Raw genomic sequence first — 23,356 nt, 5'->3', positions numbered from 1 at the left:
AAGGAAATTATTTGATTGGTTAGGGCTTAAGCAGTTACCTATATAGGAAAGCCTCATTGGCTGTTTGTGATTGATTGTTCTTAAATTTTGTTTTCTTGGATGTGAGTGCGTTCACAGTGACTTTGGTTTAGGACTGGTTTGCTTACGTAGGCTACGGAAGCATTAGAGCCCTCCCAGTCTAATGACCTCCTGTTTAATTACTTTAACACCTCCTTTTCCCCATTCATAGTACTGGCCACTTTTGTGTGTTTGGCCATTTTTTGCACATGGTGTTTTCTCTGCCTGGAATGCCTCACCTCTTCCACCTGGGGCCCTCTTACTCACCCTTCAGGGCTCCTAGGGCGAGTCTCCCGTGACACCCCACTGTCCTCGTGGGAGATTTATGTTTCCCCTTCTGTGGTATCTCATTGCACTGGCACATTGGGTTTTTCTTTTGTTTAATCTGTTGTTCTTCACACTGTCTATTTTGGGACTTACTTTTTCATTGGCTGCAAAACCTTAATAACCATCTTAATATCATCAGCCCCTTTTATGGCATCACAGGGAAATAATGGCTTTTAAATATAAACATTACTTTCTGTTAGGAAGCAGAGACCGTTATGATCATTCTCTGGTAATACCTAGTTTCTTTTATCCTGACATCTTCATTCCACAAACTTTAATTGGTTTATTTATAAACTTTATTACAGCTTACAAATATTCATGTTAGTGTAAATTAAAGCAAAGATAGCTTAAATACTGCTTTTAATTGTATCTATGATGCCATTAATTATAAGATGCACTATTATGTACTATCAAAAAAGGAGAAAAAATGCTAATTAAACTCTGACACAGTGCTAAGATACTGCTGATTCTGAAATACATTCAGAATGCATCTTAACCTGCACTTTAGAGAAGTTAAAATGTACAAAAATGTTCATCCTTAAATCAGTGAAATATAGTAATGCTATACCTTCTAAGAAGGATTAACAACTCTGTCAAGGAACGAAATGAAAGACTGGTTGCCGTTGGTTTTCCTTTCCTTCATTTGCCTTTTGGTAGATGTGCTAATGAGCAGCAAAGACCACAGATGCATAGATGCATAGATGCATAGCTGGAAGAGGGAGGAGTGGACAGAGGGTCTGGGAACGCAACAGATTTCATAATCTGCTCTCATAGTGCTAAACATAACCTACAAATAAAGTAAGAATTGTAAGTAGAGAATTGATTAGTCATATTTATTCATAAGAATTATGAATAAGTATCAGATTACGTTTGAAAAACTTTGTATTACAGGACATTTTATGGGAAATAGCACAGGCTGCCCTGCATAGGGATTGGAGCTAAAACTAACATTGGACGCATGTTGAGAAATGAGTTTTGTCTTGCTTCAAAATCTGGTCTGATCGCTAGGTGTAAAGGTTAATTGTAACAGCACGAAGATTAGTTGCATTTGACTTAGTTCAGCGAATGTGTGAGTCCTCATGTGTCAGGTGGAGATAACGGAGCCCTGGTGATGGCATGGTTCTTCTGAAGGTTTTTGCTAGCTTTGAGAAGCTGCGCTTTGACAGCTTGCTGATCACTTCGTAGTAACACTGAGGTCGTAGAGAACTATCTGCACGGCACGCTAACTTTCCTACTTTTAGCTAATGTGTAGTGGAACAAGCAATGGACTCAGAGCCAAGAGACCTGTAGTCTAGTCTCACCTCAACCTCTAGCAACAAGTAACTGTTTAAATCTTAACTATCCATTGGGCCTTGAGTTCTTTTGATGTTGAGTTCTTTTTGACGATGAGGTTGGAAATAATAATTCAGTCTTTTTCTCTTCATGGACTCAGTCTGTTACTTTTATACTGTTAAAACCAACAAGTTGACTTCTGAGTTGTAAAGGCTTTTTCAAAAAACGTGTATAAAATGTCATAGAACTGGAGATGAAGAGGGAGAGAATATTCATCCGCCTCCCTGCTCCTCCCTTCTACTTATTTTCAGAAACAAAGCAGCGTAACTTTCTGCTCTTTCCCTTCTTGAGAACATTCTCTTTGTAATGAGGGTAATTGATGTGACAACCTCAAGCAGATCAATTTAATTGCTTTAATTTTTCTAATTTTTAAGTGTACAAATAATGAAAAGATCAGAAACATACATGTTTCAAACCTCAAAATTAACTTATGTTTCTGGCCTTATTTCTACAACTCACTGTGCCTCCCCTCACTCATTTAGCTCCAGCCAGATTCACTTTGCCATCTTTGAGCATGTCAGGCAAGCTGTGGCCTCAGGGTCTTTGCCCCTGAGGTTCCTTTTCAAGCAGAAAGTCACAGAGCATGTTCCCTCACTTCCTACTCATACCCCTCCTCAGAGTCGGTATCCTGAGCTACCTCACCTCTCCTGGTCTCCTTCCCTGCTTTAGTTTTCTTCTTAGCACTTCTCGTGGTCTAACATGCTGTGTATTTTACTTATTGATCTTGTATGTTTTCTGTCTTGTGAAGAGTGTAAGCTCCATTAGGCAGGATTTTCAGCCCTGTATCCCCAGTTCCTAGAACAGTTTCAGGTGTGTGGAAGGTGCATGGTAATGCTTGGTGAGTTAATAAACCTGTCGTGGCATTTGAGGTTATTTTCCTTATAGATATACCGGAGAGAGAGGTTGCGTTATGAGGTGTTGTATATAGGATTAAGTTGTTTTTTGTACAGATCACAAATAGTTCTACTTTAAAATTTAAATCAATGTTTAGATAAAACAGAGTGAAAGAGTCCAGATATATTATAAAAATTAGTCACTAGGATTAAGTGTCACAACTGAATGCAGTCAGTGGAGATTTTCCTGGCAAGTGAGCAAAAACAAACAAAGAACAGGCTGGATTTATTCTTTCATTTTCTTTGATGCAAATCTCTTTATTGGAACATTTCATTCCGTGTCTATGTATCATAGAGGAATTAAATTAATGAGGTCTCACAATGTGTTCCAGGTCAAATATTATATGCAAGTAAGTCACCCCGGATTTTTTTATTCTATTAGAATTTTAAAATTAAAATGATTATTAAAATTTTATTTATATACAGTCAAAAACTAGAGAACTGTACTTTCTCTGTTAAGGTTACCAGAAATACGGGGATCCAAAGCATTATTGTTCTTTTTTAAGAGCAGTGGTTGCTGGAGCCAGTGTCCAGCTGATTGCTAAATACTCAGGAAATTAGTAAGCCAGGTGTTAGCTTGAAGTTGGCCGCGGTGGGGTATTTACAGCATGGAATTGGCAAATGCTAGAAATCAGGGCTTCCCTCACCCTTATCTCTTTGGGCCAGGGGTTCACAGTGTAAGTTTGCTAGTGTTTATCACCTTATAATGTCACTGGTACTCCCTTACATTCTGACATGCTGCCTTTAAAGGCATAGAAAGAGGTGAAGTTATAATCAGGCCCATGGACATATGCCCAGGATATTAAAACCATCCTTTATCTGCATTCTGGCAGGGAAAAGGGGAGGAAAAGAGCCATACTTTGTCATCTTTGTATGCTCCCTCCCTTTGGCCCAGCTCATTTCCGAGAGTGTGTGTGTGGGCGGAGGAGTGGTGATGGGCAAGTTCAGATGAAAACCTTCTGGGTATTTGCAACTCAACTGTAAGTGTTATTGATTAACTGGCCTGACAGTCTTTGGAGTGTTTTTTCCCCCGCTTGAGAATCACTGTCTGCCTTTATAAGGAATGCCGCAGAAACAGAATTCAGTTTGTATTTGATTTAGAACTGGACCGTATGCTTCATTAAGTGAGGGACACCTATATGGAGTCTGTTGTGGTTTGTTCTTTACATTAAAAAAAAAGTTCTAAGATTGTGTTTCTGTTCAAACCGGGTATGGTGACCTTAGAAGTAATTTTGTAAGACATCCAAAGTCTTAAAAATTAATTGGAAAGAAACTTAGAACACTCAAATTACGATGGTTAAGTTTGTGTGCCTGTGTGTATGTTTAGTTTTGGGGGTAACTATTTTAGTGGAGCAGACAATAGCACAACGAATGGTGTTAAAGTTCAAGTTAGAATCAGTTATTTCATGACTTCTTTGTGCTGGGGCCTAGGGTAAATTTTGAAAATAAAGGGGATGAGTTAACTATTTTTTCTACATGCCTAAAGTGCAAAAACTGTTGTTGAAGGAGAAGTATATAACTGTTATTAGCAGAAGAGATTAAATACGATGGTTTCCAGGTGAGAATGATCAATGGGGAAAATGGAGAGAAGTAGGAAGAAGGGAGTGAAACATTTTCTCTAGATTTTTGAAGGGTAAGGAGGTCTTTGCCAGGGGCAGGAAACCTCAGTTGTCCAGTGTTTATTTACTGTCTGTCAGGCCCACATGATGCATTCTATGTGTGTTATCTCATTGAATCTCCCGTTATTATAGTCCACACTTTGTGGACTCAGATGTTAAATAAATTTCTCGAATATCTCAAAGTTAAACAGCTAATAAGAGACAACACTACGATTTGGACTAGGTCTGTGTGATCCCAAAGCTCGTGTTCTTAATCACCGACTATTCTGAAGGGCACTCAAGGCAGTGGGAAAACTGTGAACAAAGACACAACTATAGAAGTGCCTGCTGTCCTCACACAATGATGAGCAGCCCTCTAGACTAGAGCTGAGAAGGTAGCCTGAGAACCTAGTATCTGACACAGCCCCTGCCAAGCCAGGATACGCTCTTCAGTCACTGATTTATTTGATCAATGTTATTGAGCGCCTACTGTGGGCCAGAAATTTTTCTTGGTGCTGGAGATTCAGAAGTGAGCACATGGCCTTGCCTTCAAAACCTGAATCTAGTACTGATACCCAGGTTTTCAGTTATGAGTTCTTGCTTTGCACGTTTGCCCAGAAAATACTTCATAACTTGGTCTTCAGATAAATTTCTTCCTTTTGGAATTATTTTATAGTTTTATAACTATATTTAAGTGTATATACTATATACACACACTATATATATATATGTAGTTTCCTATGTCTATTCTGGAATTAATTTTAGTGGGTGGTATGAGCCAGGGAATTGATACCATCTTTTTCTTCAATTTTCTTCTAAGTAGGAGGCCCCTTCATTTTCCCTGTTGAACTATTACTGCTTTGATATACTAGGTTGCTTATAATTTCAGTGTCGCAGCTATTCACTTAAAAAGTGCATTGTGCATGCTGTTAAAATTCTTTATAAAGTTTATAAACAAGCAAAATGGATTTGTGAATAAATGAACCAAAATGCAAAGGTCAGTTTCTTTTAACTAATATGTGGCTGGTGCTATTCCTTCCCTCTTCTCAACCTTCCCCTTATGTCAACTTATCCTTTTCTGATAGAACCAGAATATCATTTGGGGTCTACCCCAGCCTCTTTTCAGTTTTCTAATCTGAGTTAATCTGCCATTTTTGCTCACAAATTCCCCGTCCTAACTTCCTTTTTTAAAAAGCTTTGAAATGTAGTACAGACTTGATGTAAGCATTTATATGATATAAAGGCAAACACAGAAAAAGTTAATGGTTTCCTTCTCTCTTTTTCATTTGCATTCTGCTAAGGTAATTGCTTTTAACATGCTACACCTCTTTCTACGTTCATTTCTGGTAACTCTTGATGAAGAGAAATGTTCTATGTGAGAGAAGTATGAAAATACTAATAGAATTGGGAATTGGGACGTGGATAAATTCTTAAATGTAATGCTGATTTATAAAAGTCTTACCCTAAGCTTTGAAGAACAATGTTTTCTGAGTTCTCCAGAATGTATTTCCATGGAGGAAACCCCCTATGCTTTGTTCTGTAAGGTGGAGGGAGTTGCATTCTCCATTTGCTGTCTTGAGAATCCTGTTGTAAGTCACTTTCTCTAGCTTCTTAAAAAAAAAACTTTTAAATCTACTCAGTCTAATTTGCATAAATTACTCAATATTTTGGGAGGAAAGAATGCTAGATAGTGTTCCACAAACTATCTGCTTTTAATTTTTACTTGAAACTGAAATAACCTATTATTTTAGTGATTCTTTGGTGTATTCCAACGTGGTGTTTAAAGATTGTTGGCCAACATCTTTGGAGTGGGGCACATTGCCTGGGAAGTGTTCTTTTCTTTCCATTTGCCAAACTGGTTTTTCTTTTTTGAGGAAGATTAGCCCTGAGCTAACTGCTGCCAATCCCCCTCTTTTTGCTGAGGAAGACTGGCCCTGAGCTAACATCCGTGTCCGTCTTCTTCTACTTTATATGTGGGATGCCTACCACAGCATGGCTTGACAAGCAGTGCCATGTCTACACCCGGGATCCGAACCGGCGAAACCCCAGGCCCCCGAGAAGCGGAACGTGTGCACTTAACCACTGCGCCACTGGGCCAGCCCCCTAGCTAAACTCTTTTATTTTACTTTTTTTTTGATAATATAAGCACAGGGTACTATATACATAGATATAAAAGATTAACAGGTAAAACTAATGCTCCCTTCTATTTTTGTGTTGCAGCTAACAGTTTTCCTCTTTGGGTGGGGTGGGGGGGGCGGGGTGGGGATTAGATCTCAGAGCGCTCGCCTGTGGCCTAGTGGAGATCATTTGTTGGTGTCAAAGTTCGAAGTCCCTCTTGAATTCTATAGAAGCCCACAGTGCCCACGAGATAAAAATGTTCACCTACCTTTACTTTAGTAAGATTCCTGCAGTGTGGGTTTGCCTCTTGATATGGTGGACTGCGTATGTGTAATCAGAATTAGTTCATGGTACGTGCATGGTTCTTTTGAATTTAAATCTATGTGTTTTCTTCTTGAAAAAGAAAAGGTTGAACAAAAAGACTTCTGTTTTATTCATAAGTCCTTTGATCACATAGTAGTGTGCTGTGTCATCAGTATCAATTTAACAAGGCAGTAAATGTGCTTAGTAAACTTTGAAACTCTAAGTAAATGTCAGTTGTTTTGTCCTTACAAACTAGAGGTCTCAGAGAACATCAGTCTGTGGTTTGACTGTATCCCAATTTAGCTTCATTTGGACTTATTTTGATTGTAAATATTGGTATGTCTCTTGAGGATTTAAACAAATCCTGTTTAACTTAAAGAAGAAAAAGAAAAGGTCTCTGATTGTCGTTATTTATTCATGGTATTATTACGTGTGAAGCCCACAAATCTTTGAAGCGCCACCCATGCCCCAAACAGTTCTCACCAGACTAACCAAACCCAAGAAGAAGGGCTAGAGAAGGTATTAAAAAGGGAGTATTTACTGGCATGTCGAACTTCTTTTGCCCTCCTTCTCTTGCTGGCCAGTGAAAGGGATTCTATGCTTTGAGGTGGGTGGAAATGGATTGAGGTGGCAAGTGAGCTGAAGGAGAACAGGTAGGCCCTCTGTTTTAGAAACACGTGCCCAGCTTATCTGGATTCTGCCTTCAGAAAACATTCTGAACCGACTTTTCAAGTGTGAGCACTGTTGTGGCCCCTAGCTGTCAACATGTCAAGACCCATGTGATGGACTCTGTTTGTAGTACTTTATGATGAACCCTTAGGGTTATGACATTACATCTACGGTTTGCTAGGTACCGATTGATTTTCTTGATTGACAGGAAGCCCACTTTATTGTGGCCCAGGTCAGCAGGGCAAGGGACAGTCGATGGAGCAGTTTGAACTCTGTCAGCAGCTTGAGAGGTGTCATGTGCCAAGATGAAGAACTCAGCTTCCTTCCTTTGGGTTATAGTGAGAATGTGTTTATTAAGAACAAGAAAGAAAGTATTTCTTGGTATATCCTTCTTTTATATCAAGAAAGACTCAACACTTTGTCAGAGTTCACCTTCCTTCTCTATTCCCCCTACTTGTTACACAATAGAAGCTTACTAGTTATAAAATACAAAATGTGCTTTTTTCTTAACTAACATGCATTTCCAGCATGTGTGGATTCCTGTGAGAATTTATTGGGGCATTTTGTTTTAGTGGCATAGTTTTTATATCAGGATTACCGAACTTGGATAGACCCATTGCTATTGCATCATGGGAGGTAATGCTCTTAGGTGGAAATTTATTTAACCCATTCAGAATCTATTTGCACAATAACTAGATATATGCCCAGGTTTGTAGAACTCAATGGCGTCTTACATGGATTTCTTTGTTTCCTAAATAGGTACTAAATGTAAACACCCATTTAGCTTAAAAAGGTTTAAACTATTTTCAAAGAAAATATTTCCAGACTCTTTAATTATGTAGTTGTACTTCTGTGGACCATCTCCAGGTTCTTTAGTTTTTTTGTGAGTTATAATGATCGGAACACCATTTAGCTGTTTTAGGGCAAGATGATTGGTTTTTCTTGCTGTCTTTTCTATTGTCCTTCCTAGAACATTTTGTGTAATAGTCATTTAAGAGAAGTACTCAGGGCTCCAGGACCCAGAAAGGGCCATTGTGTTTTATGGGGGTGTTATTTCATTCTGTGAGGGATTGTATTGAGTATAGAACCATTTGTCCCTAGCAAACTGGAGGGAGTCACTTGATTATTAGAAGGAGTAGCTGGAGTCAATTTATTATAAATGGATTTGAAGTCAGAGTTGGAAGAGCAACTCAACAAATATTTATTCAGTGCTTTCTATGCAGATGAGGAGTACACAGCAAAGGAGACTGATGAGTGGCCAGTCAGATAGGAGGAGAACCAAGAAGTGAAGGAAGAACTTGATTCAAGAAGGATGTGGGGCTGACCCCATGGCTGAATGGTTGAAGTCACGCGCTCCACTTCAGCGGCCCAGGGTTTCGCTGGTTTGAATCCTGGGTGTGGACATGGCACTACTCGTCAGGCCATGCTGAGCTGACGTCCCACATGCCACAACTTGAAGGACCCACAACTAAAATATACAACTATGTACTGGGAAGATTTGGGGAGAAAAAAGCAGCCAAAAAAAAAAAGAAGATTGGCAACAGTTGTTAGCTCAGGTGCCAATCTTTAAAAAAAAAACATAAGGATCTTTATTAAAAAAAAAAAGGATGCAAGAAGTGATCTATTCTGTTATGCTACTGAGATATGTTGGGCAAGATGAGAATTGAGATTTAGCTGTTGAATTTTATAATAAGAGGTCATCAATCACCCTGACAGTAGTTATTTCTAGGAGGTGATGAGATGAAAACCGCATTAAAGTGAGTTTTGCTGAAGACTGAGAGAGAGAGATGGGGTAGAAGCTGACGATGATGTAGGGTAGGTGACCATCTCATTTATCATCCAAACCAGGACACTTTGCCAAGGGAAGGGGGTGCACCTGGGGTATAGCGAATGGTCACTCTTCACTGAGAGAGCTTTTTTGGGGAAGTATCTATTTATGTCTACTCTTTGTTTACTTTCTCTGAAGCAATTTCTTGTATATGACTTACCAGTTCTTAGTCCATTGGTAATTCGGTTATTTTTAATAGACTTTGGTATGGAGTGTTTGTTCAGAGCTTTTTAATAGTTCTGCTTTGTCCACATGCAATTTAATTCCTCAAAGAATGAATTGGCTTGACAGTTTTGATTTCCCTGTGCACACTTAAAAAAAAATTCTCTTAAATACGGAAGTTTGTGCAACATGAAAATGAAATTCAATGCCCTAGAGTTTTCACTATTTAATTGAAATATATTTAGGGATGAGAGATTCATAATAATGGTCTTTGGTCTCCTGACAAAATAACAATTATTTATAATGAGTGGCATGTGTTTTGGCTAATATTGATTTTATCTGAGTTCCAGTTTTTTTAAATGGAGATCATAAACCCTTGATAACTTACTAATGAATTTCAGTAATTTTTTTCTGCTGTAAATTGTCTTTTATTTCAGTGTATTTTCATTTAAGAGTACTAGTCTTCAATCCTTTTTTGATCTCATACTATATCAGTTAAAGAAAAAAGCAACCATTTATTTATAAAAATTGCAAATAACTATTATGTGATATGTATATAAATTTTTCAGAAAACAATTAAAAAAGATTAATAGACTGTTGACACAGATAAAGGTGGAATGAACAGTATTTTTCAGTAGTCTTGCTCTTTATGGTGGCTTTCTGCTGTCATTAGCTCAAGGCACCGTACCAGCCGTTGTGAACTCTGGTTACCCATTAGACTCTCTTATGATGCTTTTTAAAAAGTGATGATGCACAGGCCCTACTGCAGGCACGTTAAATCAGAATCTCTAGGAAGGTGAGTGACTTTTCTCTTCTTTTTTTTTTTAATCTGTGATTCTGATATATACCTTGAGGTTGAGATCCACTGTTTCATAACTGAAGGATAGATTTATCATTTGTGATAATTATTGTAAATCCAAAGTTCATATCTTCTTATAATCTTCCTTGCTTCCTCCTGCACCCCCTTCCTTCCTTTCTCTCTTTCCCTCCCTCCTCTTCTCCCTCCCGCCACTAAGTTCTTGTCAGAGCTGGTTAGATTGTATCTGAAGCTTGTTGAGAGCCAGTTTTAGAAGTGATCAGTTCTGCCATTTGCTCGTATGATTGTGCTTTGGCAGAATTTGTGTTATCTTTAATATGTGTTGAAGAATATTTTCAAACTACTCAGCCATTTGGTGAAGATTAGTTTATGTAAAAATCTGTAATTTTACTTTACTGGGCATAGGTAAACTGCAAGTCATCCTAATTTGCTGAAGGGGAAATGAGTACGGGTGCACTGCCCATGCCATTGTGTGGTGCTCACACTTTCTCCTTAGGAGATCTCAGGTATAATAGATAACCCATGGCCATCTACTGCAAGGACAAGCGAGGTACTGGTGCTCGTCTGTGTATTAAATATCATTGTCTTAATTTCTTTTTCTTTTTAATTAAAAAACCCCACCTAAACCTTTTACTCCTGAGTTGCATGACTGAGTTTTTGAGATCACTGATTTAAAGATGTGAATAGGGTCCACCTCTGAATAGAATCCAAATAATTTTCATGCTCAGAGATCTGAAATAAAAAGAAATTGATTTTCTGGAGATTTGCTGTTCTGTTGTCCTTGTTTTACTTTCTTAATTAAAAGAATACCTTGATATAATTATAGTTTTCCAAAGATGGAATAGAATTATCTTTGCCTTCTGGTGCAGTGGGTTTTTTTCTTGGCTTTATACCTGAATCCAAACATACTTTGGGGCTCTAATGACAGTTTTGTTCCATGGAGTAATTGCTGAGTGAATACTTCATGGAATGGTTTTCAGTTCTTTTTTTTTTTTTTTGCCCCAGGGCTTTAAAAAATTAATAGACTGCTGACACAAATAATCCATAACCAACCTATAAATCAGAATTGGGGTGAGTTTATTATGACCCAGAGTGAGGATTATAACCTGGGAAGGCCTTAGAAGGCATTCCAGAAAAGCATGGGTTTCAGTACAGGCTTATATCTTTTTAGAACAAAGAACATACATAAAACACACCCAGGATACATTTTCAACAAAATTTCAGAGGTATTGAGTTGGCAAATTAGCAGGTCAACATGACCTTGATGTCAGGAAAGGGACTAATCTGGGCATTACTAATAGGGCGTAGGAGGGGAAGGATGCTTTCTTATCTTAAGAGAGTGCATTCTAAGCAGATGTACAGTGTATGTTTGATAGGCCATGAGTCAGGCTTTTTAGTTCAAGCCGAACCAGTTACCCCATATACCTCAATATGTGAAAATCTCTTGTCAAGATTTAATTTTTTTTTTTAAACAACAGCTTTATATTTACAGAAAAATTGGGAAATAGTAAAGACAGTTCCCATATACTGCCTCCCCCCAGCCCGCACCATGTTCAGTTTTCTCTGTATTGGTATCTTACATTAGTAGGGTGCATTTGTTATAGTTAATGAACCCATATTGATACATTACCATTAGTTACATAGTTTGTTCAGATTTCCTTAGTTTTTACCTAAGGCCTTTTTCTATCCCAGGATCCCATTCAACATACCACGTTACATTTAATTGTCATGTCTCCTTAGGATCTTGTTGGCTGTGGCAATTTCTCAGACTTTTCTTGTTTTTGATGACCTTAGCAATTTTGAGAAGTATTGACCAGGCATATTGTAGCAGGTGCCTCTACTGGAATTTGTCTGATCTTTTTCTCCTGATTAGGCTAGGGTTATGGGATTTTGGGAAGAAGACAGAGTGTTATGTTCATCATCACATCATATCAAGGGTACATCCTATTGACATGATTTATGACTGTTGATGTTGATGTTGATCATCTGGCTGAGGTAGTGTTTGTCAGGTTTCTCCACTGTAGAGCTTTTCCCCCTTTCCATACTGTACTCTTTGGAAGGAAGTTACTATGTGCAGCTCACACCATACTATGTGTAGTCCACAACTATGCTTCCCTTCTTTGGGGTGGAGTATCTACATGATTTATTTGGAATTCTCCTGCCTAGGAGATTTGTTTCTTTCCCCCTATTTTAATAATTAACTCAGTCATTTTATTATATCAGTATTGACTCATGGGTATTTATTTCTGTACTTTAGATTGTAATCCAGTACTTTTTTATTTATCTTGTTACTCAGGTTGTTCCGGTTTTGGCCATTGGGCCATTGGACCTCTTTGAGTTGGCTATTGTTTCCCTTTGACATATTCTCATCAATGTGGGTGTTTTGTTTTTTGGGGAGCACTTCCTTTCTTTCTGGCACTGTCTGATGGTCCAGGCTCATCTTGTATATTTCCTTTCCCAATCACAGAATCAGCCATTTGTCCAAAGAGGCAGGGCTTTTTTTTTTTTTTTTAATATATATATATATGTATATATAACAGAAGAGAGAGAGCTATATAACAATGACAGAGATGTGGGATGCCCCTCCCACCTTTTTTAGCATCTGAACTTGTGATTTTTAACAGTTCTTAACCTTCAGAGGTCTTCTTCCCTTTTTAGCCCAAGACTGATGATTTGACTTCATTTTTCTTGTCATGTCATGAACTTGGAACTTTGTACTTAATTCAGGATTTCCAGGCATCTTGGAGCATTTTGCTTTTGATACATCCAGGGTCAGATTTTCCATCTGCTTCTGTAACTCAAACCCCTTTGAGAAAGCAATTCAAGGATTTTGACTCAAGAGTTGAGACAGGTCTATATGTTTCTTTGTTCTTTAAAATGGAGTGCATTATACATTTTTTTAGATAATGAAAATGTTCTGTTACTATTCCACTAGATAGCCTGCCATCTGTTTCTATATTTCTCTTTGAGATTGTCTTAGGACACTTGATTTAAAAATTTGTAGCCTTTGAAGCATAATGAAAAAGTTCTTCGTAGCCTTTTTCTTAATCTTTTTGTGTTTCCCAGGAATGGCATCAGTGTGACAGCTTGAGAAATACTTGAAATAAGCCTATTAATTTCAGTACTTCCATGGTTCCTGACTCTCTCTCTTTTTCTAAATTCCTGGACATTTAGAGCCAGAGGCAGTGTCCTGTGACTCAGTGCCTGAGAGTGATGTGGAGTGCTACGTGATGAAATGTCTGCATTGAGAGATTCCCATAAGCTATTTAGGAAGAATAGGTGGTTCTCGATGCTACTTTTTGTGCAACCTGCTATGCATTAGTAATCATGAGGGCTGGGAGTGTAAAATAAATGCCAAACTGACTTCATCTAGTTATAATTCCAGAGGAGACTAGATTAGAAGAGGAAAGAATACCAGATCCTATTAGAAAACTAAACTAGATTAGGAAAAAAAAATCAGATCCTATTGCCTAAATAACTTTATTTTTTTATTAAAGATTGGCACCTGGGCTAACAACTGTTGCCAATCTTCCTCCCCTTTTTTTTTTTTCCAAAGATTGGCACCTGGGCTAACAACTGTTGCCAATCTTTTTTTTTTTCCCCTGCTTTATCTCCCCAAGCCCCCCCCCCCCATACACAGTTGTATATCTTAGTTGTACATCCTTCTAGTTGTGGGATGTGGGACACCGTCTCAACGTGGCCTAACGAGCAGTGCTATGTCCGCGCCCAGGATCCGAACCTTGGGCCGCCGCAGCAGAGCGCGCGAACTTAACCACTCGGCCACGGAGCCGGCCCCTAAATAAATTTATATATAGAACCAGCTTAACATAAATGTTATGTATAGAAATAGCTGAGTTAGTTAATTATCATTAATAACATCATTAGTAAATCATAACTGTACTGCATATTTTCATACTGCTTCATTCTTTTCAAAAGTGCTTTCACTGATATTACCTTAATGAAAGTATTGGTTTAGAGGATCGATCATGTGGATAATAATGTGCTTTCCTTTTATCAGATTGCTCTTTGAGCCACAAAACTACTGAGTTCTATATCGGAGATTCAGTGACAGAAAGCAGTTTTATTCATTCATTTAAACATGTACAATATGGTTGAAAGCTTCCTTTAGCAGTCCAGACCTTGTCAAAGATAAATGGAGTGTTGGTTTATCTAAATTATTAGCTCCTTGCCATGAACATCTTATTGAGCACTTACCATGTGCCAGCTATGAATCCCTTATGCTGATGCTCCGTCTGTGTTGAATGAATGAGTGAGTGAAAGTTTTCCTTCCTGCGCTTTGATGCTTGTCTGCTCTTCTTTAAAGTCATCTGCGATTCCTATCTAGATTGTATTTACCTTAACTCAGCCTGGACTATGATCATTTTATTAATTAAAATTTGGTTTTGGGGCCCGCCTCATGGCTGAGTGGTTAAGTTCGCGAGCTCCGCTTCCATGGCCCAGGGTTTTGCCAGTTTGGATCCTGGACGTGGACCTACCACACATCAAGCCATGTTGAGGCGGTATCCCACATAGAAGAAGTAGAAGGACCTACAACTAGAATATACAACTGTGTACTCGGGGGCTTTGGGGAGAAGAAGAAGAAAAAGATTGGCAACAGATGTTAGCTCAGGGCCAATCTTTAAAAAAAAAAAAAAATTGGATTTCTCTCTAGAATAGTGAAACTTGAAATAATATCAACTTAAACAAAATAGAATTTTTTTTCTCACATAAAAGAAGTCTGGAGGCAGGCAATGGAGTGCTGGAATGGAGGCTCCAAGGAGTCATCAGGGACCCAGGCTCCTTCAGGCTTTTGCTTTTGTTCCTATGATCCTAGGTGGCTGCTAGAATTTCATTCAGTGAATTCATCAATCCTTGCTCCGGATGGCAGGATGGAGGCAGAAAAGAAGCAGAAGGAAAAGCTGCCTCCATTTTAAGGACACTCCCTAGAAGTAACATATAAAGTTCCTATATACATCTCCTTGGCCAGACCTAGTCTTATGACTACATTTTGCTGCAAAGGAGTCTGGGATATCGAGATTTTTCACCTGGACAGTAATATGCCAAGTAAAACATAAAACAGAAAGCAAAACAAAGCAACAAAAAAAAAAGAAACAAAACAAAAAACCCCTCAGGATTCTGCTGTTAAAAAAGTAGAGGGAGGGGCGAGCCCCATGGCTGAGGGGTTAATCCTGCGCTCTGCTTCAGCAGCCCAGGGTTTCTCAGGTTCGGATCCTGGGCACGGACATGGCACCGCTCATCAGGCCACACTGAGATGGCGTCCCACATGCCACAACTGGAAGGACCCACAACTAAAAATACACAACTATGTACTGGGGGGCTTTGGGGAGAAAAAGAAAAAATAAAATCTTTAAGAAAAAAAAAAGAAGTGGAGAGAGAACATCTTGAGGCAATTACTGGTCCCTGCCACAACCATTCCCTCTAATGCCACCCAAATGAGCATCCTAGATTCCCCTTACCCCTTGAGCAGTGGTTTTGCCAATTCTCAAGCCAGCTGTCACCACCGTCTTACTTGTTTATTCCTACTCCTACTTATACTCCCCAGAATTGGTGGGAAAAATCCTAAAATTATAGGCCTGTCATGTACCTGTTCAAATGTCATGTACCTGTTTGTTAGTTAACCCCAATTGAATTCTTATTTTTAAACTTGGGGATTGTGAGCTCCTGTAATCTGTTTCTTACAGCAGTTTTAAATTTTCCACGTTCCATTCTACTTCTGTATTTTCACTTTGTTTTTGTTTTCTTTCTTATAAATAGGTCAACCATAGTCTACCTTTCCCTCACTTCTGTGTGTCTCTATGGTATGTCTTCGTGTGCCTGTTTTAATCCATAGGATGTAAGCCTGATGAGGGGGCTCCATTTCTCTTGTTCACTGCTGCCTCGAGCAGAGCCTGAGCAAGAGTACTTCATGCACTCTAAGTACCTGTTAGATGAATAAATGGATCATTTTCTTTCTTTCTCTTCCTTCCTTCTTCCTCCTAGAATATAGGATTGTTTCTATATTTAAAATACTTGCTCTTGACTTTGCTACCTCCCCCCCACCCCCGCCGTTTGTCACACTTCACTTTTTATTTTTTAAGAGGCATCTCTCCTCACAGTTTACTAACTCCTTGTTCCCTTTACTATCTTGAGGCTCCCTCTGTGAATTTTCAGATTTGTCTTCCAGATTTTTCCACCCTCATGGGCCTTTTTTCATCGTTGAGTCTCCTCCGCCTCCACGATGGTGAGCAAAACACTACGATCTTGCATTCATCCTCTGTTCTTTTCTCTCTCTGCCCTTTCTTTGCAATATCTTAGCTGCTAGGCTGCTTGTTGACCTTCAGCTGTTATCTCTGTATGGATGATTCCTAAGTATACACACATTGCTTTTACAACTCATTTCTGCATCACTCTTAAAGACTTCCTGGTGCCTCAACTTAAACTCCCCTGTCATCTTAAATAGTAAGTCTAGAATCCATGATGTTAGTATTAGTGTCCCACGTTCATGTCACTAGGGCATTGCTTCTGAAACTTGGCAGTGTAGGAACCCTAATGGCAAAGGAGAGTGGCTTCCTGGGTGTTGTTTTCCGTGCTAGAATGCCCTTTCTTTTATTCTCTCCAACTTCTTTTCCCTTTTGAGATCAAGTTCAAAAAGCTACATTTCACAAAGATTTCTTGGATGACACTAGACCTTACTGACTTTCTAGGCTTTGAACTCCTGCCATACTCATTTATCTGTTGCCTGGCACTCCTCATATACTTGTATTGTATTGTGGAATAAATCGTCTTTATTATAAATGTCTTATCTTGCAGATACCCTGTAATCGTATTCCTCTTTGTACTCTCAGTGCTTGGTATATAATCAGCACTTAATAATGTTTGCTGTGGATGATGGCATCCCCTTTTCATTTCCTTATCTTGTTCCATTTCTGACTCTGAGATAGCTTAAAAAAAACAATTAATTTTTCTTATCACCAAATAAACATTTCTTCTCCATAAATGAAATGGAATGCTTGGTCTGAGCTGAATGACAGATTTTCAACAGCCTGATTGCATTCTGCTTTGCACTATTTACAGTACATTATTAAAAGCTTGGAATGATTGTTGGAGAAGTAACTTTTCTCCATCTTTCTTAGTCTTTTGAGTGTCATCATCTTAAAAACTTGGAATAAAAGAGTCCTGAAAAGAGCCAGTAGGATTTTGTGAAAACACATGACAAAGCTTTGCATTGGGGAGTTGAAGATAGGGTAGGGGCAGAGAGAGAGAAAGAGAGTGAAAGAGAGAATATGAATAAGTGAGAATGAACGTGAAAATACACACCCAGTAGACCCACACCACTTGGTAAATAATGTCAGGATATCAGACCAGCCAGGTAGAAGGGTAGCTGGATCAGAGTAATGGGTATATCATAAGGATGAGAATTCATATCAAGAACATTTCTGCTCCCCACCCCCTACAAAAAGAAGCCTACTCAATTGCTTTTATGATAAATTGTTTTTATAAAAAATTCCTCAGTAATATAGTAATATGATGGACCTACAGAATAAAGTACATCCAGTTAATCTGTGGTGTCGTTTAAAACTAAGGTATGAGAAATTAGCTGTGGTTCAAATTTACCTCTGTGCAGACTGAAAATCTGGCCTGGTAGAGTATGATCCCAGACTCAAATTAGTGGAACAAAAGACTCAGTTCATTTATTTATTTTATTTTACTTTTTTTTTTTTTTAATAGGGAATTTGAAGTACTGCCTTGTGATTCTGAATCAGCCTTTGGACAAATATTTTCACCATCTTTGGAGCAAAGGTAGTCTTAATTAGCATTTATATTTCTTTGCTTTCGTACTCTGTTTGGGACTAACCTGACTATTAAATACCCCAGAACCTACCTGTAATACCAAAAAGTGGCATTCGTAATAAGGCGATTTAATTAATGGATTATCAGAAGAATCCATTATTGCGTCTCTGTTAACCTGTTTATATATGTGCTTTCCGCAGCTTGGATCCCCAAGGACAGAATTACAATGCAGCCTCACTCTACTGCATTTCAGAACTACTCTGTGGATGTTAGTCTTGAGTACTCACCAAGTATTTGTTCAAGTGTAAATATTTTTGGCACTGTTCACAGCAAAAAGCATCCCCAAGCCTCGCTTGTCCCGGCATCCAGTAATCAGATATCTGCAGGGTGACTGGATTCGCAAAATTAAGAAGACATGTTACCAGTGTATTAAAATCTCTAGAGATGCTGAGAAATATAGTTAAAAATGGGATCGTTTCCGAGAATTAGTACTTCTATGAGGTTTCTTGTAAGAAACAGGCTTTATTAACTATCTATTTACATTATTCTTTGATTTTTATATGATTAGCTCTCGGCCAAAAAATAATATTAAACATTCACTGTGCTCCTCTATGAAATCTTGATTTTTTTCTAAAGGGCTACTTCTGCTAAGTTATCAGTGTAAGTTTTAGGTCAAATTTGGTAGGCAGAAGAACTCGATTCTCGATGTGTTGATTTATATTCCTGATCCTCTCTTGTCATCTCAGACCTCTGCCTTCTCAGCTTTAAGGTGGTGTGTCTTAGAATGCAAACCTATTAGGCTAATAAGCTCACATCTGTGGACAGAGGTGGTGGTGATACTAGAGGGAATAAATCATCACAGATGGTTTATATAAAGAATTTTTCTTGTTCATTATGAATACGGTGAAACCTCTTAGTATTCTAAGTTTAGCCATCTTTGTTAGCCAACTTAGAATTTCACATTGTAATTGTACTAACATTGCCTTCGAACTTGGAAACTTACTTAACCACTGACTTTTCTTTGCTAACACTCACTGCTTCCTTACTTGTAATTAGGTAGTGATTTGGGGGCCATAAGGCTGTAAGGTCTTTTTTGTCACTTTATCTCTAGTGCTTAGTGCTGTGTCTGTCACATAATTGCTTAGTAATTACAATAAATGAGAGAGTGATTTAATGTGGTTCATATTGCTAGTAAATACCAAAATAAACCGATTGGGCACACTGTTTTTATCTGAACTTATTATATCAAGTTTTATTATATTGTTAGAGTGTGTGAGCAACTGTGCTTTATTGCAAGCTTTAGAAATCGACAAAATAATCATTGATGGGAATTGTTGGAAACCTTAGATAAGGAAAACTACATCTTAAGGAGTCTCATATTTTGGGGAGTTAAGGGTCCTATTTTGCACATAGTGTGCAATGATTGGAGTTTTGAGCTCACTGAAGTTCGTCACTTCTTCAGCATTTCTGCGGTGAATTAGGTTGGAAAAAGTCTCATGCCTGATGTATGCCCGCTAATCATTTGATTTGCGTAAAAAGATGAACACTTGGTCAATCTGTGTACATGGAAAGAAGTAAAGGTCTCTAAAGTGTCATGTGTACTGAAATGTTAGATAATTCTCACTTCCAAAATAACTTTTCTTTAGGTTCTTGAAATGTTAAGTTCTTTCATATGTACTTCTAGGATAATTCTTGGCGTTCTGGGGCCATTAACCATTGTAAAAAGCAGATCTGTCAACAAATACTAAGGAAAGGTGGAATGGGGTTTTTGTGATGCTCATGAGAGAAGCTCTGACTTCTTTATCTTTGTGATGTCCTGCTTTGTGTGGCTGTTCTTCCATATAAAGGCAATAACATAGGGAAACTTTGAGCCTGAGTTATTGATTTTTAAGAAAAAAGAAAAATCCTAGAGAAAAGCCCTTTATAGGGCAGTATTGGGGGTTTGGGAGGGAAGAGAGCATTGTGGTTTGGGGTTTCAGCAAGTAATGGCTCCAGGCTGCCATGCCTGTTACTCTTCAGCCCATACGTGCGACATTTTATGTAAGTTCTGTTCTGTGCCTGTGAAGATTGGTCAAGAGCAGAAATCAAGGGGTGGAAGCTGGATGGACTGTTCAACCAAAATGCAGGAAAATTTGAAGGCTGCTGCATAGTGTAAGCCTCTCATATAAAATTGATAATTGAACTTCAGCCTCCGCCCAGGACTTCTAAGTAGGTATTTCCTGAGATTGAGATTTGTTTCAGTGGAAAGAGTACTTTGAAGTTTCATTTTTTAGTTTTTTCCTGTCATTTTTAATTGGCATGTTATGAAATTTAGTTTAAATGACTAAAGAAAGGATTTAAGGGAGATTAAAATAATAGAAGTTTTTAAATGTGTTTTCCCTTTAATACCTCATGAAGTTGCGGTGATTTTCTTGAGTACAAGTCTTGGAATATATCCCTGTCTGTCTCAGCATTTTGTATACTTGATTTAATCATGGGATATAAAATAAGTACTTAGGCAGGTCGGTAGATAAAAAGACAGAAGTGTAGTTAGTGTCTAACTAACTTTTCGGTAACTATAGAGATTATTGGCATTTGTGAACAGATATTGCCCTCAGACTTCTTAACCTTTTTTTTTGGTCAGACTTTCTCTCCTAGTAAATGTCTTTCTCACTCTGAAATATGTGATAGTGGGAAAAAAAACTGGGATGTTTGGGTTTGAACAGCTCTGCTCTTTTCCTGTTGTAGGTCGCTTTTTCTTAACTTGGCATCCGCTGGGCTTACCAGGTCCTCAAAGGTAGCAGGAGAGATCTCTGAACTACATAATGTTGAAAAGCAAAAAAGAAATAAGAAACCTAACAGACATTCATTTACTTGGGATAAGGTTACATAGATGAAACCATATATTAGGTTTCTAGGAGTTTGTCTTAAAGTGTATGCTCGTTTTAACATGAATTCACAGCCTCTGTCTCTTCCATATGATCCGCAGAACAGGGGTGACTACGTTAATCAGATTGGGAATTGATGATCAGATTATGTTAGTGTCAGGTGTTTCACTAAGATGTGACACTTTTTTCCTCTAATTAGGAATTGTTTTCCTTCACCTGATTTCTTTCTTTTTCAGTTCTGTGATAACCAACCTTAAGATCACACCAGGGTATGGGCCGTGCACTCTGGTTCATTTCAGCTGGGGCTTAAATCATACTATTTGACAAATCAGGTGGGTCTTATAGGTTAAAGGGAGGCACATGTGGCATTTCATGAATTGAAAGTAAGCAAGGTCTTTGGTTTTATAATATTTTCCACTCCTTTCCATTAGTGATTGATACCTGTTGAGGCCCTTCTGTGTCAGACCTTGGGCTTGAAGCTGGGGAGGAAATTATGGACTCTCAGTTAGGGCTGGAATTAGAGTTCGCAGAGCACGGTGCAGCCTGTTCCTGTTGAAGGCGTGAGGGGCTCTGCGGGCCACGAGTCCCTGTAATGAACTTGCTCTATCCCTGCTTCTTAATCGCTGAAATTCTTGTAGTATTTCATTAATCGAATCTACTTTGCTCATGTCTGTATGCTTTGCTTGCTCTCTTTGAAAAAAAGCACCTTACCTGAATAAAACAGTTTTTAATAGAATTGTGACTTGGTCCACTAATTATACTGATCTTGTGCTGCCATCGGCTTTAAGTTTTACATGAAGTAGAAATCGGCTGCAAAGCACCTTGCTGTGATAGCAGTCTTGTACCCACCCTTTCCTTCATAAATTATGCACCCTATGACTCTGTCAGCCTCTTTTTACCTGCTTATTTGAAGTTAAGCTCAACGAAAGTTATCAAATTTATATCATGTAAAGTTTTTCTTCTTTCCGTTTCTATTCTCATTTCTCTATTCATTGGGACCTCTTTACCTCACCTCTGTGTCCAATCTGTTTATTTCCATTAAAATGGAGAAATTGGATACCTGCAAATTTCAGATGTAGATTGGTTGAATTGATTAGTATGCTTAACATGCTTGGTATCCATCTCTATTTTAATCTTAAATTTTCTGTTTGTATACATTATCCCTGTTAGAGGAATTTCAAGGAAAAGGTGGTTTTTGATAATCACCTTGAAATTCTGAAATCACCTCAGGATCATTCCTAAAGCTGACTCTGGAAGGGCTAGTCCTGGTCCATCGTTTTTTTTTTTATTTTAAAGAGTGTGTTTCAAATTTAATTTTTTCTCTGGCCTCACCTCCTATTCCCACCCTTTCCTATGTATTTAATGATTGATGTAATTTGTTCTTTCTTTTTTGCCAAAAACAGATGTTTACTTATTCATATTTGCAAACTTCCACTCATCCTTCAAGGTCCAACTCAAATGCCACCTCTTGTGAAGGAAAGCTTCTGGAGCTTGCCCTGGCGGAAATAGATTTTACCCCTAGTATTTGTATTGTGTTTCTATTACTTGTAAATGTCACCTTATCCCTTCTTGAGGATAAGCTTCTTGAAGATGGATCCAAAGTGCCTGGATGATGGTGTTTTCTTCTTAGTTCCTGTGAGACTAGCCTGGGGGTAGTTGTTGTAGGCCATCCCCGCAATTGCTGAAGGTCAGTGTCTGTCTTTGATGCTTTCTAGATCCTGGAAATTCTCTTGCCCTGATGTGAACTAGTGAGCAGGCAGCAGGCGTGTGTGCTCCTGTGTTTTCGCTCATTCTCTCTCTCCTCCAGATTCCTTTCTGGTCCTCAGACTAGTTTGGGTCCCTTTTCTGCTTCTGCTAAACTTGAACTCATCTTTTTCCCTCTGCTCTATGACTCTCTGATGCTTATTTTAGTGTTTCTTGGTACAACTGATCAGCACTGATATTTTCATTAATCTCTTGTTCTTTCCTCATAGCTCATGTGCAAGGATGTATCTTTTTTTTGCCTCTATAGTCTTATGCCTTTGACAGGTGAGGTACTAACAAAAGTGTGATTGGAATATATCCTCTTTGTCTATTAAGGTGTTATGGTAAGGTGTTTCTTTTATTACATAGAAGGATATAAAACTATGCAGTTAAGCAGTACCTTTGTCTTCTGACGTAGGTGTCTGAAGAGATTTATCGTATATTTTTATTGTAATACTTTTAGAGCTCTTTTCTTTAAAATAATTTCTTTGTGAGAATTATATGTTAACCTTATTTTTGTGAATATAAGTGCTTCAGTTTTTCTATAGATTTCCATCTTTAATTATAGAAATATGTGTGCATTATAAAAAATTTAAAACATCACAGTTTATAATGAAAAAGTATCAGTCCCCAGTAACGGTTTATTACTCCCTTCCTTATCCTTTTTGTTCTTGTATTTTTTCTTTTTCACTAGTTCCCATGAAATGATTTTAACCATCAGTTAGGATAATAGATGAAATGCTACTATGAAAACCAAAAAATGCCCCTACAATGGTGATCGCCAGGCTCTGTGACTCTGTGTGCTCTGTGGCAGTTAGTGTAGGCGTTGTAACTGCCTGTTTTACTTCATT

At 38.3% G+C, this 23,356-nt stretch overlaps 1 protein-coding gene across 10 annotated transcripts in view; it reads left to right on the top strand.

Annotated features, from left to right (window-relative positions):
* Positions 1–23,356, top strand: part of TPK1 (thiamin pyrophosphokinase 1) — a 320,428-nt gene that overhangs the window by 47,408 nt on the left and 249,664 nt on the right. For 6 of the 10 annotated variants that reach the window (XR_011505034.1, XR_011505033.1, XM_070515232.1 and 3 more), the window contains exon 3: positions 17,833–17,904. The exons of the other annotated variants lie outside the window; for them this stretch is intronic. Coding sequence is in view for 4 of the 6 variants with exons in the window: in XM_070515232.1 (XP_070371333.1) it covers positions 17,833–17,904 (72 nt within the window). In the remaining 2 variants the exon portion in view is untranslated. The remainder of the gene's footprint in view (positions 1–17,832; positions 17,905–23,356) is intronic. 10 annotated transcript variants of the gene reach the window in all.

This window comes from Equus asinus, chromosome 1 (genome assembly GCF_041296235.1).
Source record: "Equus asinus isolate D_3611 breed Donkey chromosome 1, EquAss-T2T_v2, whole genome shotgun sequence".
NCBI lineage: Eukaryota > Metazoa > Chordata > Mammalia > Perissodactyla > Equidae > Equus > Equus asinus.
The sequence above is the reverse complement of the archived record's forward strand: the minus strand, read 5'-3'. Positions and strand labels throughout refer to the sequence as shown.